Source organism: Phyllopteryx taeniolatus, chromosome 21, assembly GCF_024500385.1.
Source record: "Phyllopteryx taeniolatus isolate TA_2022b chromosome 21, UOR_Ptae_1.2, whole genome shotgun sequence".
NCBI classification, from domain to species: Eukaryota; Metazoa; Chordata; class Actinopteri; order Syngnathiformes; family Syngnathidae; genus Phyllopteryx; species Phyllopteryx taeniolatus.
This window is the reverse complement of record NC_084522.1, coordinates 1509782-1522797: the sequence shown is the minus strand read 5'-3', so window position 1 is coordinate 1522797 and position 13016 is coordinate 1509782. Positions and strand designations below refer to the sequence as shown.

At 45.0% G+C, this 13016-nt stretch overlaps 1 protein-coding gene across 1 annotated transcript in view; it reads right to left on the bottom strand.

The window, feature by feature from the left end:
* The window catches only part of clasp2 (cytoplasmic linker associated protein 2), a 45452-nt gene that overhangs the window by 1380 nt on the left and 31056 nt on the right, over positions 1-13016 (bottom strand). The window contains 18 exon segments of the mRNA XM_061760353.1: positions 73-279; positions 1124-1252; positions 2184-2377; positions 2537-2862; positions 3840-3946; positions 4009-4152; positions 4237-4380; positions 6584-6662; positions 6759-6922; positions 7850-7852; positions 8062-8121; positions 9304-9367; positions 9482-9573; positions 9915-10070; positions 10680-10703; positions 10786-10892; positions 11946-12008; positions 12243-12350. Coding sequence (XP_061616337.1) covers positions 73-279; positions 1124-1252; positions 2184-2377; positions 2537-2862; positions 3840-3946; positions 4009-4152; positions 4237-4380; positions 6584-6662; positions 6759-6922; positions 7850-7852; positions 8062-8121; positions 9304-9367; positions 9482-9573; positions 9915-10070; positions 10680-10703; positions 10786-10892; positions 11946-12008; positions 12243-12350 — 2171 coding nt within the window.

Below are 13016 nucleotides of genomic sequence, written 5' to 3'. Positions count from 1 at the left end.
CGCACAGAAAAACCCGTCGTTATCAGGCTCCATTTTTGTTGTTGTTGTAAAATTCGGACATTCTCCCGTCACCTGTATGAGCCCCGGCACGATCTCGGGCAGGAGCCCGCCGAGGCCGTCGCGGGGGATCCTCTCCACCACCTTGGTCTGCATCTTGATGGCGGCCAGATTGATGGGGTAGTCGGCCGACTGGATGATGGGACACAGCACCTTGATGCACTGCTCCGGGCTGATGGACAGCGCCAACATGGCCGCCGTCTCCTCGGCCGCCCGTACCACCTGTGGCCAACGCACACAAATTCTAAACGTCATCGATCGTATATTACAGATTTTTTTTTAATAGTTCCAACCCCCCTCCCCCCTCCCAGTATATAGCCACGCCTTTAGTGTAGTACCACGTTGTGCCACAACATAACGAGCAGCACTGAGCTCTACTGGAAGAGTTGCAGCCTAATTAAGAGCAAGACAAAGAGGAAGACAAGGTCCCCAAATAATCTCAGGAAATAGTTGTTCCCACAGAGAGAATAATATATAATGCCTATGTAAAAGTAACATCTATGCTAATTTCCATTAGCCCGTCTGGAATTTCCCATTTTATATATAAGCATTAAGCTAACTGACATTCGTGAGATGAAATTATATAGCTTGGTTGAACATTTGTGTTTAAATATACAATGTTTAATTCTCTTGTTTTACAGAAAAACCTAAACTGGGCGTGCCAAATATATGGCTTAAAGCAAGCACACTTGGACTCTTATTTGGAGAACTGTGTGAGCGGGTCTTCTTTTCATTTCCTCAAAACGATGTTATACGTTACTGTCGTCTCCCATTTCTTGACAGTGAGTGAGAACAGGCGCTAAGAAATACTTAAAAAAAAAAAAATAATTGGGTTTTTAAAAAAATCCATCCATCCGTCCAATTTCTAAACCGCTTATTTACACATGGAAATGTGTTGTGTGGGAGGGGTAAAAGTACACACACACGCATCTTTCTAAAGGTCTCTTGCGGATTTATACCCATCGCAGGTGGGTCCACAACGCATGCCCGGCAATAAATGGGGGTTGACTTTATACTGTACAGTTTTTTAAAATCATTTAATTCCATGAATTGTGTGTGTGTATACCTCCTTGTGGGGGTCCTTGTGCGCCTCCAGGGCCTTCATGATGGTCAACTCTGCATAGTTTTTAAACCTCCAAGGCTGCTTGCTGAGAATCTCCCGCAGGACCCGCAGAGCCAGCGTTCGGATCACGTGCTGCGTTGGGGGAAAAAAAAAAAAAAAAAGACGTTAGCATCGCGTCGCTAATCGGTTAGCCATATTCTCAGGGAAATGACAGAAAGTTATTTTTCATTGGTGTTAAGACCTCATATTCATCAATTATGACCGTTAGAAGTGGGCCATATTGGCTCCCTCAATATTTTCATTTTGTGAGAAAATTTGTGAATTTTGTCGGAAATAATACATTTATAATTCAGGTTCAATGTCTTTTCCATTTACTCATATCTCCCTTTTGAGAGCAACGTCTAATGTATTATTTAATTTCAAACAAATTTAATTTATCAAGTTATTAACGGTAAACAATACTTTGTTTTTCATTGTAATGACTACATTACATAATGACGCATTAACAATGACTCAATTGCATTTTATTAAATTATGAAAATTAATTGTTTACATTTAAATAATTACAATAAATGTTCTGTATGATATTAGAAATTAAAACTACAACCTCTTTAATGTACTAAATTATTACAATTGAATACAAATTGAACGGGAGTACTTAAAAGTATATAATAATTAATCATAACTCCATTCCAAGTTAACATTAAGTTACTTGAGTTAAAAACAAATTTATTGAATATAATTTCTTAAAATTCTAATAAAATTTATATTTTTTTTTATATGCCACACTCCTGCAAAAAATGTGTAACACTTTATACTTCCAAAAGAAAATAAATAAATCAATCAATGTTTAATTGACGTATTTTAATACATGACATTATTCGAAATTATATTTAAAAAAAAAGACAATATTAATTTTGCTTCTATTTTTTTTTTAAAATTCAAAGTAAAATTTTTTATTTTTTAATTTTTTATTTATTTTTAAAAATACACCGTAGCCGCACATATTTGTCAAATTGTTGGCCCGCCACGCGCTTGCCGTGTTGCTTTGGTGCGTAGCTACCTCTCTGTCGCCCATGGTCTCCAGCAGCAGCAGCAGGATGGTCTTGAAATGCTCGTCCCACACCTGCAGCGTGTTGTCGTGGATGAGCTTGAGCAGCTCGCCGAGGGCCGCCTTGCGCTCTTCCACGCGCTCGTTGTGATTGGACAGCTCCTTCAGCAGCTCGCCCATCACCTCCGACTGGTCCAGGTTGCCTTCTGCCGACACGCAAAACGGAGACGTGAAGAAAGCGGGCGGGGCTGTACCAGAAACAAGGTTCGTGCTGCAGACAACTTTTGCGAATCAGAATGGTACCGCCTCTGCCAGGAAAACACCCTGAAAGCGGTACAAGCGAGTGTCCTTTTTGTCCTCTTTACCATCCGGGAGCCGCTCCGAGTCGTCCACGCTGCCGTCTTTGCGGCCGGGTTTGTACGGAGAGTCCGAAAAGAGCTTGCGGGCACCCCGGGGACTGGAGGAGAGCAGGGGCGTGTTGAGGAGGGAGGTCTTGTTGTCCAGAGCCGTGCGCCCGCCGTCGGCGGGCTCCGGCGCTCGGCCGTCCACGCCGCCGCTGCCGCCCTCCTGGAGCTGGTCGTTCATGTCCTCTTGGCTGCGCACGCTGAAGTTCTGAATGGCCTCGGTGACGCCCTTCAGAGAGCTGTAGATGTCCTCCGAGTTCATGTTCTCCGTGTCGTAGTCGAATGCACTGCAAACCGCAAGAGAAGACAATCCAGAAGCTGTGACGTAGACATGCAAAGACGAGAATAAAGAAACCAATAAAGGTCTGAATGACGAACAAAACCATGACGGCCGGATGGTGGATAATGCTTTATTTGCGCAAAGGCAAAGTAACGCATTTGAATCTGATTTGTCAAGTTTCAAATTGAATGCAATAATTCGAAATAGACGCAAAGAATTATTGATCGCGACTAATATTCTTGCAAGTTTGGGTTGAAACTGACCCCTAGTTCTGCTAGTTATCGCAGATTACACGGGCTCCCGCGATCCTGATTTGCGGCCGGGTCTGGTCAGGTGACGTTCGCGAGGGGACTTACGAGGTTCATTTTAGCAGCAGACAGCAGAGGGCGATGCTGCATAACATGGCTGCCCCCCGGGACTGCTGATAATTCACACATTTATCCGTTGAATTCTTATTCCATGAAGGCAATATTGATCGGCACCGTGTTTCGACTCGTGGGGGCACAAACAAAATATTCTTTCCACCCAATTGTTTGTGTTTCAATCACAACTTAAATCCTATTTAATTCATTCATTATAATGTTGTAATATGAAATTCCAAATAATTTACTATATACATTACATTACTGTAAGATTAATTGTCAATATGAATTGATTATAATTCAATGATAATTTCATTGATAGATTTGAATGAAATTTAATATATTCAACAACAAAAATATTTAATTTCATCGATTTCAAATGATCACAATTCAATTCAATTATGTATCATTATATATTAGACAATTCATTTCTTTCATTAAAAATGAAATTATATTGAAGTGAATCATTTCATAAAATCAAATCAAGTAAAGCAATCAAAGGAATGGCTATATTTAAAAATACAACAAAAATATAAATAAACATAATATAACTAATAATAATAAATCAATATAAATAAAAGTGGCTATATTTTCCAGCAGCTGTGGCGGACGCGTGCGTTACCATGGTGAGGGGGTGTTCTGCGAGGTGTTGGTGGGGGACGTCACCGGGCTGGACCAACTGGCAGGAGAGCGGGGGGTGTGTCGGGTCAGGGGGCTGCCTATCGTCGCCTGGGGGAGATAACGAGATCAATCTTTGGTTCGGGCGGGCGAGGGAATGTGCGGCGCGTCACCTGGGCTGCGTTTCCCGTGTTCTTCAGGTGGTTCTGGAGCAGCTTAGTGGCTCCGTCCTGGAAGGTCTTGGGCAGCGCTGCCAGCAGCATGGTGAACTCGGGCGTGTTGAGCTGGAAGAGGGCGATCAGCACCGCCTGTGCCGCCTGCGACGCCACAGAACGCAACAGGAGTGACGTCGGCCGTAACCGCAAAACTTCCCGGGAACGGACCCGCAGAGTCCCGCGCACCTTTCTGACGTCCGAGCTCTTGGGGTCGGTGGTCCAGGTGATGATGCGCGAGACGGCCAGCCGAGTCTCGCTGGAGTTGACGAAGTCGGGAGCTTCCATCTGCAGCGTCAGAGTCTCGATGTACCGCAGAATGGCCACCTTCACCTGCCGCCACACGCGACAGTGACACAAACGTTTAGCTTGGGACGAGCCGCTGTTCGACATGAAAAATGTTCAACCGCAGCACGTTTGCATCACCAGCTGGTCTGAAAATCACTTTGAAGGAAATCAAACTCAGAGTTGAGCTCGTTTGGTGTTTTACGGCAAGTCAACTTTGCCACCGTGCTGCGCCTGCAATGACCAAAATTCAAATCCCTCCAAATTTTGCATCTACACTGGTGCCTTGAAATACAAGTCTTTTATGCCAAATCGTCTTTCTCCATTGAAATGAATGTAAATGCCATTAATCCGTTCCAGCAACAACGACAAAATGTTTGTAGTGTGTTTTTGAATAAGGAAAATAGCACTCTGTCATATTGTACATAAAAACATCATTAAATAGAAAAAGAAAAAAAAAGCTCACATTTTTCCTTCAATTCAATGGACACTGTGCTGCTCCTGGTGTGGTTGTTTTTAAAGTGCTCGATAAATAAAGTTGAGTTGAGTGTGTGCGCCTTGGCCACCCGAGGGCAATAAAATACAGACCTACAGATATAGTCTACACGGAGATGGTCTCTGCTCCTAAGTAAACCATAGTAATATTAGTCGTTCTGCGCAGAGGATAAAGAATGCACGCCTGGGAGTATTGTTATATCTGTCTACATGTGTTGCGCCGTCGATTGTCTTCAAATATACGTTGCTTAAAGGGTTATAACACCCATTTTCCATTATGTGTTAGCATTAAGACAAAGCTATGTAGTTTGGTTAAACATACAAGTGTAGCTCCTTTTGTTTTATGTTTGAATTTTAGAACAAACTTCAACTGGGAGTTGCAATAAAGCTTGAAGGTTCTTTTTTGAAGAACTCTTCACTCTGCACAAACTGCAGCTTGTTGTGAAGTGAGTTGAGTTTTCTGCCACCATGCAGCGCTCGTCCCTTAAATTAAAAAAAAAAAAAAAAAAAAAAAAAGTCAGCTAAATAAAAAACATTTGAACAATGGCTCATATCTTGAAAAACTCTAGTCAGGTCACTTGTATCTCAAGACACCACTGAATTTATAAAGTTTATGTGATTCAAACTTGGTAGCAATCGGACATCAAATCTAGTACGAGTTTGTCTTTGAAGGACCCCTGAAAATAGGCAAAAATGACTGAAAATGGACGGTTTCAGCCAAAATGGCACATTTTCCGTCTTTTTCGTCATGGGACTTTTTTGCGGGTCTACTCGTGATAGACATGCCGAACGAAATTCACGTTCCTTAAGTGCACTGGGAACACGGCAATTTCCTCCTTAATGACTTTAGCGCGGCACACTGTTGCTCCCCCCAGGAGCGCACTGACCTGGCAGGAGCGTCTCCAGGCGGCGGCCTGCTCGTCTAGCGAGCAGGCGTGGCGCCGCGCCCTGGGGGGGAACAATTTTACCCCGGACCCTCCCCCGCCTCGCCCGCAACATGAGCTCCGCACAGGCTTCAGAGAGAGAGAGGAGAAGCACGGCGTCAAGTCAGCGGAGTGTGACAAAGATGGGGGGGGGGGCAGAGGGAGGGAAGGAGCAGATTGGCAGAGGAGGATGCGGAGAAAAGCCGTGTTTCCACCAAGCAGCCCCGTTTGGGTCGCTACCAAAATAACTAGCTTTGACAGGTAGTGTGAAATTGGTTCACCGTCGAGTGGATATAAAAAGTCAACACGCACTTGTTCAATTGCCAGCTTTTTGTGCCACATCATCCATTTATCATCAAGTCACTTTAGCAAATTAACTTTAATTACGTATCTGGAACTCAAGGAATAACTGTAACAAACTGCTACCAAGTGACTAAGTACAACAAAGTCAAAGTAAGCAAAACATTGTCAGGAAAAGCCTACTAGAACATCTGAACTTGATCAGAGGCACTTTAAATGGTGGCAGGTGTGTGCTGACTCCCCATTTAACATGGGTTTGAATTTGATTGGTTAATTCTGAACACAGCCCCATCCCCAGTTGCAAGAGGGTGTGCACACTTGTGCAACTACATTATCTTGACTGTTTATTTTTAGATATGTTAGCGTCAAAGGATGTGGGGGCATAACGGTGAAGGAGTGACAGCAAGAAGAACTGTTGAGAAAGAGCGCTTGCGACAACTGTTACCATGGTTACCGCTAGCCCGCCGTCCCTTCCGGCTACACGCTCTTGTTTCGACACAAACACAAACACACACAGACCTCGTAGTGGTTACCTTAAGGTTGGGTGTCTGCGTTTGGTCCACGGTGAACCTCATGAGGATGGTAAACTGGAGGTCGTTGGGGAAGGACTCGCTGCAGGGATAAGACGCCTTAAAACAAGCACGGTGGTGCCAAAGTGCGCGCGCGCGTGCGTGGGTGCGTTGATGTAAGCGCGCTTTCTCCACTGACCGCGTCACGTCCAGCGCCCTCTGGACCTTGGCTTGCACCGAGCCCAGCAGGTCGGCGCCCATCTTCTTCAGCAGCTGCGTGAGCAGCACGAACAGCCAGTCCTGAAGGTCGTCCTTGTGGACCATGATGAAGTCCACCAAAGTCTCCAGGAACATGCTGAACACCTGACAACGCACGCAAAAACAACACAGTTACAGGCTGTCATCTTATAAAATGTATTTCCTCAAATTACAGCCGCCTCCCCCACCCCCCCAATCATGAAAACAAGTAGCACCTGTGATTACTCCAGTACAGTGGCCCTAATTGCCAATTGAACTCCCTTGCTAACCAAAACAGCAGCACCTACCAAGGAATTCAAGTCCTAGTGCATGTTGTGTATATGAAATCACACGTCACATGGCGACAGCGTCATTGATGAAGCGTCTACTGCTGGCCTTGTTCTACTTGTACGCGTACGAGTTTTGCATTTATTTTTACAGTGCAAAGGGTGCTCAAATTGACCTGAAGTTTAAAACGTCACTAGATGGCGTCGGGTATCAAACAGACACCTTCCATCACGTAGGCGTCCACTTGAGGGAAGTGATAAACTTTTGTCCATTAGAAAAATAAGGCTCAAGTATAACTAGACTAGTCTAGCATTTGGAACCCACTCGTTAACCAAAACAGCAGCATCTACAGAGAAATTCAAGTGAAATTTTATGAAATTTGAAATATAGTTGCCGAACCCCACGCAACGCCGCTCAGCGTGCGGCGGGCCTTAGCTGCCATCATCCGATAAGCTTCGCGTCATAATCAAACGACCACCACGGGACACCGCGGGCGGCATCACACCACCGAGTGGCGTATTTTAGGCGCTCCGGTTGCCGCAACGCCGTGGGTATTCTACCGTGTACACAAATCCGTTCTTTGTGCTCAGAGTCGTTAGGAAGTGACTTTAGAGGAGTGTCGCGTTACAATCCATCGGCCACGCTCCCATTCAACAACAGCCCGAAGAGATACTTTGACGACAGGGAACAATGCATCTTTCAGGGAGGAAAGGTTGTCACCTTAGCAATGGGTTAGCATTTCATCTGAACAACAGGCACACTTACTCTCTGTGGAGTTCCAGGGGGGAGCAGCAGTAGCATGGAGGGGAAACAGAATAAGACACACTGGTTACATTACAACAACAACAAAAAATGAACACTTTATGGAGTCAAATGTCCGGACATGTGACGTTTTGCGTGGAAGAGATGCAAGAAGGAACCACAAAAAAAAAAAAAAAAGGGGAATGAGGTGGACGGGACGGGATGGGATGCGGTACCTTGAAGGAGGCCGAGCTTATACCGGATTCTGCCGTGCCGTACACCCTGCCGGAGTCTCGCTGAAATTCATTGAAATCATCAAAAGGTCAAAAAAATCAACGGAAAAAGGGAGGGAAGGGAGGGAAGAGGGTCCCATGCGGGTTAGATGGAGCGCAGTGCAGTTGGTTAAAAAGAAATAAATAAATATAAATAAAAATAAAAGATGGCAGCCCGACTAGTTGTCTGAACTTCTGGGTGAGGAAGTAGAAGAAGCCAACGCGGCCAAAGACGGTCCATCCAGTGAGGTCACACGCACACTCGGGCGTGGCATGCCGTTAGAAAATTCTGCATGCCTTTGTGTGTGTTTATGTGCGCGTCATGCATCTTTGGGGAATAAACCTCCGGTTTCGGCTGCAGGTCAAATTGACCTCAAATTTAAAGCTCTCAAAATCAAGATTCTAGACATGTAAAAAAAATAAAAAAAAAAAAAAACATTAAAATGGGGGGGGATAAAACTTTTCCTGCTGTTTTCTTTTCATTACACAGTACATACACTCCTCACAAAAAGGAACGCAGTTGTGCCTCAAGATAGGCAAGAAGCGACTTATGGGTTTTGAGATACGAGCCGTCGTTCGGCCGCTTTTTTGCTTTGACTTGCGAGCAGAAATTTGAGATACAAGCGCAGTACGGTGGCAGTGACTCAACTCACTTGACAACAGGCTGCAGTTTGGCAGATAGTCAACAATTCTTCAAAAAAGAGGACTCAAGATGTTGAGTCACCACTGTGCCGGGCTTTGGGGTGAAATTTCAGGATGACCTTAAAATGCACTACAACCTTTACAGGGGAACTTTATTTGACCTTTGAATGTCCAACAGTTCTGTTGTTTCGGTACTTTTTGCACAACTTGTTGCTCTCTAACAAGGAGCTGAATAGCAAAATTCCAAACAGCTGTATGATCCATGAAAATGGACTCTTTTATACCTGTGACTCTTCCAGTCTCTCTCTCTCTGTTGCAATTCGCCGATGACACTCTTAAGCTCATTGGCCACTTCCTGTTTGACGCTTCATACACCTGTTGTAAATTTTGCCGTTCAATAACAGGAAGGAGGTGCTGGTGTGACTCTGTCCTCGTTTTTTGGGGGGAGGCAGAATCCGGTACAGTGAGGAATGGCGGGAAATAAAATGATGGATTTGTGCAATTATAGCGAGCGAGTGAGTGCGTGCGTGCGTGAGACGTGGACACCGTGCATGCAAACCGTACCTTGCTATGAGGGTCGGCAAACATGCGGGTGAAGATCTCGCACAGCCTCTTCAACTCCACACGGCTGCGGAATGTAATAATAATAATAAAAAAAATATATACAAAAAGAAGGCAGCATTCAAGGATCGTTGAGGTGGTTCTGAGACACACGGGTCTGATGCCACGACGGCCGACCCACCTGAGGGTGCGCTGGTTCTTCAGAAGGGCCTGGAGACCCAGTAGACCCTCCTTCCTTTCGGACCAGTTGGCACTGGCGCAGCGGTTCAGCACCTGGAGAGTCCACAAACATCAGACACACTTTACTTATTGACTTTGCCTTGGTGGAGGTTGAAACTTCTTCCGTCACAAACACAGACAGACACAGAGAGAGAAACCATTTCCTCCCGGTCAAGTGGAGATAAGTTCATGTAAACACGGACGACAACACCAAAGCCGACTGCAAATGATGCTCTGCAAAACGGATGATGAACGGCGCTCGCGAGGCCGGCAGCGGGCCGTCGGACAAGCACAGAGTTTCCCGACCCCCAAACGCAAGTACCGGTACTCCGTATGAAAAAGTGGTATCTGCGCATCCCTAATTCATACACACACACACCAACTGACGGCCTAACCTCGGCCACGTCTTCGGTCTGCCTCATGTATGTGGGTATGGCGCCCCCGTTCCGGGAGCTGTAGGATCTCTCCGAGCAGGCGCTAGACGCGTCGCTGTTGGCGTCGTCGTCAGAGTACATGCTGTAGTTCTCGTACCGCCGCCGCGCCGGCTTCTTCTGCGAGAGAAGCAAAACAACAGAGAGGAAAGAGAGGCGGGTAATTTATTATTTTTTTGGATTTACTTTGCATGTTTTGCATTTGCCTTTAAAAAGTCAGCTATTCATCGAATACATGGAATTATGTTCAAAAATATTGCTAACCTGTGAATCACTGAACTAACATTAAGCTGTATAAGCACTCTTTTTGAGAACTGCTTCACATATCTGTTGCATGACTTATTACAAACTAAAACATCTAAAGTAAACATCTGCGAAAATTTGCTTTCCTGCGAATGACTGAATGTCATATTTTGTGCATAAGTAATAGTAACTTCTGATGATTTCTCCATTAAAACACAATTGCCACAAATGTTGCTTTGATGGCTTCAGATTTCTTTGTACTGCTCCCCTACTGGATTGGAGGCACATTGCAGCTATTTTCAGGTCTTTTCTCCTGAAATATGAGCTCTGTCTGTGACCTCAGGGTGGTGATAAATACCAATGAGCCACTTTTGGTGGAAATACACGGGTGGTGGTCTTCTGAGTACTAAACGCACACACACACACACACACACACAACAAGGCAAGACAAGACTAAAGGTACAAGGCAGGGAAAAAGAGGCTGACCTTAGATCGCATGTCTCCCAACAGCTGACAGCATTAAACAAGAGGTAGAAGCAGGGTTAGTTTACACACGCGCACGCATACACACGCACGCTTATGCTTTTCATACCAAGGCGTCCGCTAGTGCCTCTTCCACGTCCGAGCCGGTGTTGAGAACCCTCATGGCGCTGACCGAGGAGGACAGGCGGCTGGACTGACCCATGCCGAAACTGGAGCCTGCAGTTTGGAAGCAGACGCGACGGATGTGAGGGAAAATGTGAGGAGAAACGAACAAAGGAGGCCTGGCATGCTTGGGATAAAACTTCAAAAATATGCAAAGGGTGATGACTCATCCATGACAAAACTGGAAGTTCATGTTGTGATTGGTTAGATGACATTTCAGGACAAAATTTGGCTGAACGAAAACAGGAAAACGGCATCAGTGTCCACTGATGAATACAGTTGTGTTCACAATAGCAGCGTGGAAGCCGTGTTGCATTTTTCGAAACACTCAAAACATTGATGCTGTAAACTGGAAAATAGATTCTGCAAATTCAGTTCTATGAGCAATGTGTTTGAGAAGTGTTTAACATGAAACTAACATTTACTGTATGACTTGAAAAACGCTCAAATATTTCACTTTTCTCGAAATTGCGGAACTAAAATTGAGCTGCATACGTATGGTTTCTGAGAAGCGCTTCACATGTGAGTTGCAATTTCTTTACAAACTTCAACATTTGCTGCAAGAAGTGAACAATGACGATTTCACGTGAATCGCCGAACCAACATTTCGATGTGCTAACACTCTTTCTGCGAACTGCTTCGCATTTGAGCTGCATTTCTTTAGAAAAATGCTCCAATGTTTTGCTTGTATAGTATGGCAGGTGATCATGTTTTATTTTTTCATGTTTTGACTTTAGAGTAGAAGGTTGAATTTGTCATCAAAAAAAAATGCAAACACTGCCACCTTTTTTTAACAGCCAAATATTACGTTTTTTAAGTTTCTGTCAAAGAATAAGACCTTTCATGCATTTTGAGCTTAAAAAACACTCGCTGCTAACCTGCACACAACTGACAATGCTTTTAACATAATGGGAAGGAAACATGCGATTCCACTGGAAGGCTCTGGCATCCTAAATGCAAAAACAATAAATAAAAAGAAGCAAGAAGAAGGAAACAGAAAAGTGGTGCAGCAAAGGAAAGAAAAAGATGTGAAATCAAGGCCAACTGGATGGTCGGTCGGTCGGTCGGTTACGATACGGAGAACAAGTAGAAGTACTCAGCCTTCACCTGCGGCCCCAAAAGCATCGGGTGTGTGGAGAGCTCCCGTGGAGCGAGAGTAGCTCCGCGTGGCTGTAACCCAGATTCAAAAATACACACAGGCACACACACTTTAAGTTAGCCCCCCCGCGTTGCTCCATGCTAAGGGCGTGAGCGGAATTGGAAAAGTCCCGCAAAAGAAAAAAACATGCAAGGGATTTGGGTTGTTTTACTGTAAATTTGTAAACCTTTCCAAAGGTGGACGGCGAGCAGTGGTGGTGTTGGGGGGGGGGGGACGGGGACGGGTGTCCGGCTACTGCAACTCACCGAGGGGCGTGAAGGAGCGTACGGGGCTGGTGTCCCGGCTGCTTTCCCTGCTGGCCTCTCGGCTGCAGCCCTGACTCATACTGGGCCGGGGGATGCGGCTGCCCCGGGCTGACGGGAAAAACGCCAGCCGAGCGGGGGGGTTTGAGAGTGTCGCAAAAGGACGAGGAGAAGGAAGAAGGATGTTGTGAAAGACAAAGAGAGAGAGAGTGTAAATGTGAGGGAAAAGGAGGAGGAAAATGTGACATAAAGGAAGGAATGTGAACACTGGTCAACGTCACGTTAAAGTCAAATGCAGATGAGCTTCTTTTACGCCATGCCCACGCAAACAAAGGTATTTTTGACTTTGTTTTTGTAGTTTGCTGCATAGTTACGATAATATTGAACATGTCTCGATGCTTAGAAGAGAGCCTTGTGAAACACCACTTTGAACACCTGTTTTTGGCTGGAGAATATGGTGGTGATGATGATGATGATGATGATGATGTAATTGTCTTTGATGCTTCATACAAACATTGGATATAGATCTAAATGAAAAGGCACGCAGGCTAAAAATAGAGCCTTGCGAAATGCCACTTTCAACATGAAGAGAAGCGATTCTGTATAATTAAAACTACTGTAAAAAAAGAAAAACATAATTTTGTCTCGTGTGATACGACTCGGGAACAGCCCACACACGAGATTCCTCTTTTGCAAGATTTGTTTGTGCCTTTTCTCTTTCTTTGGCATCTCATTGAAGTTAGCATGCACACCCTGGCCTTTAAATAAGCGTGGGCG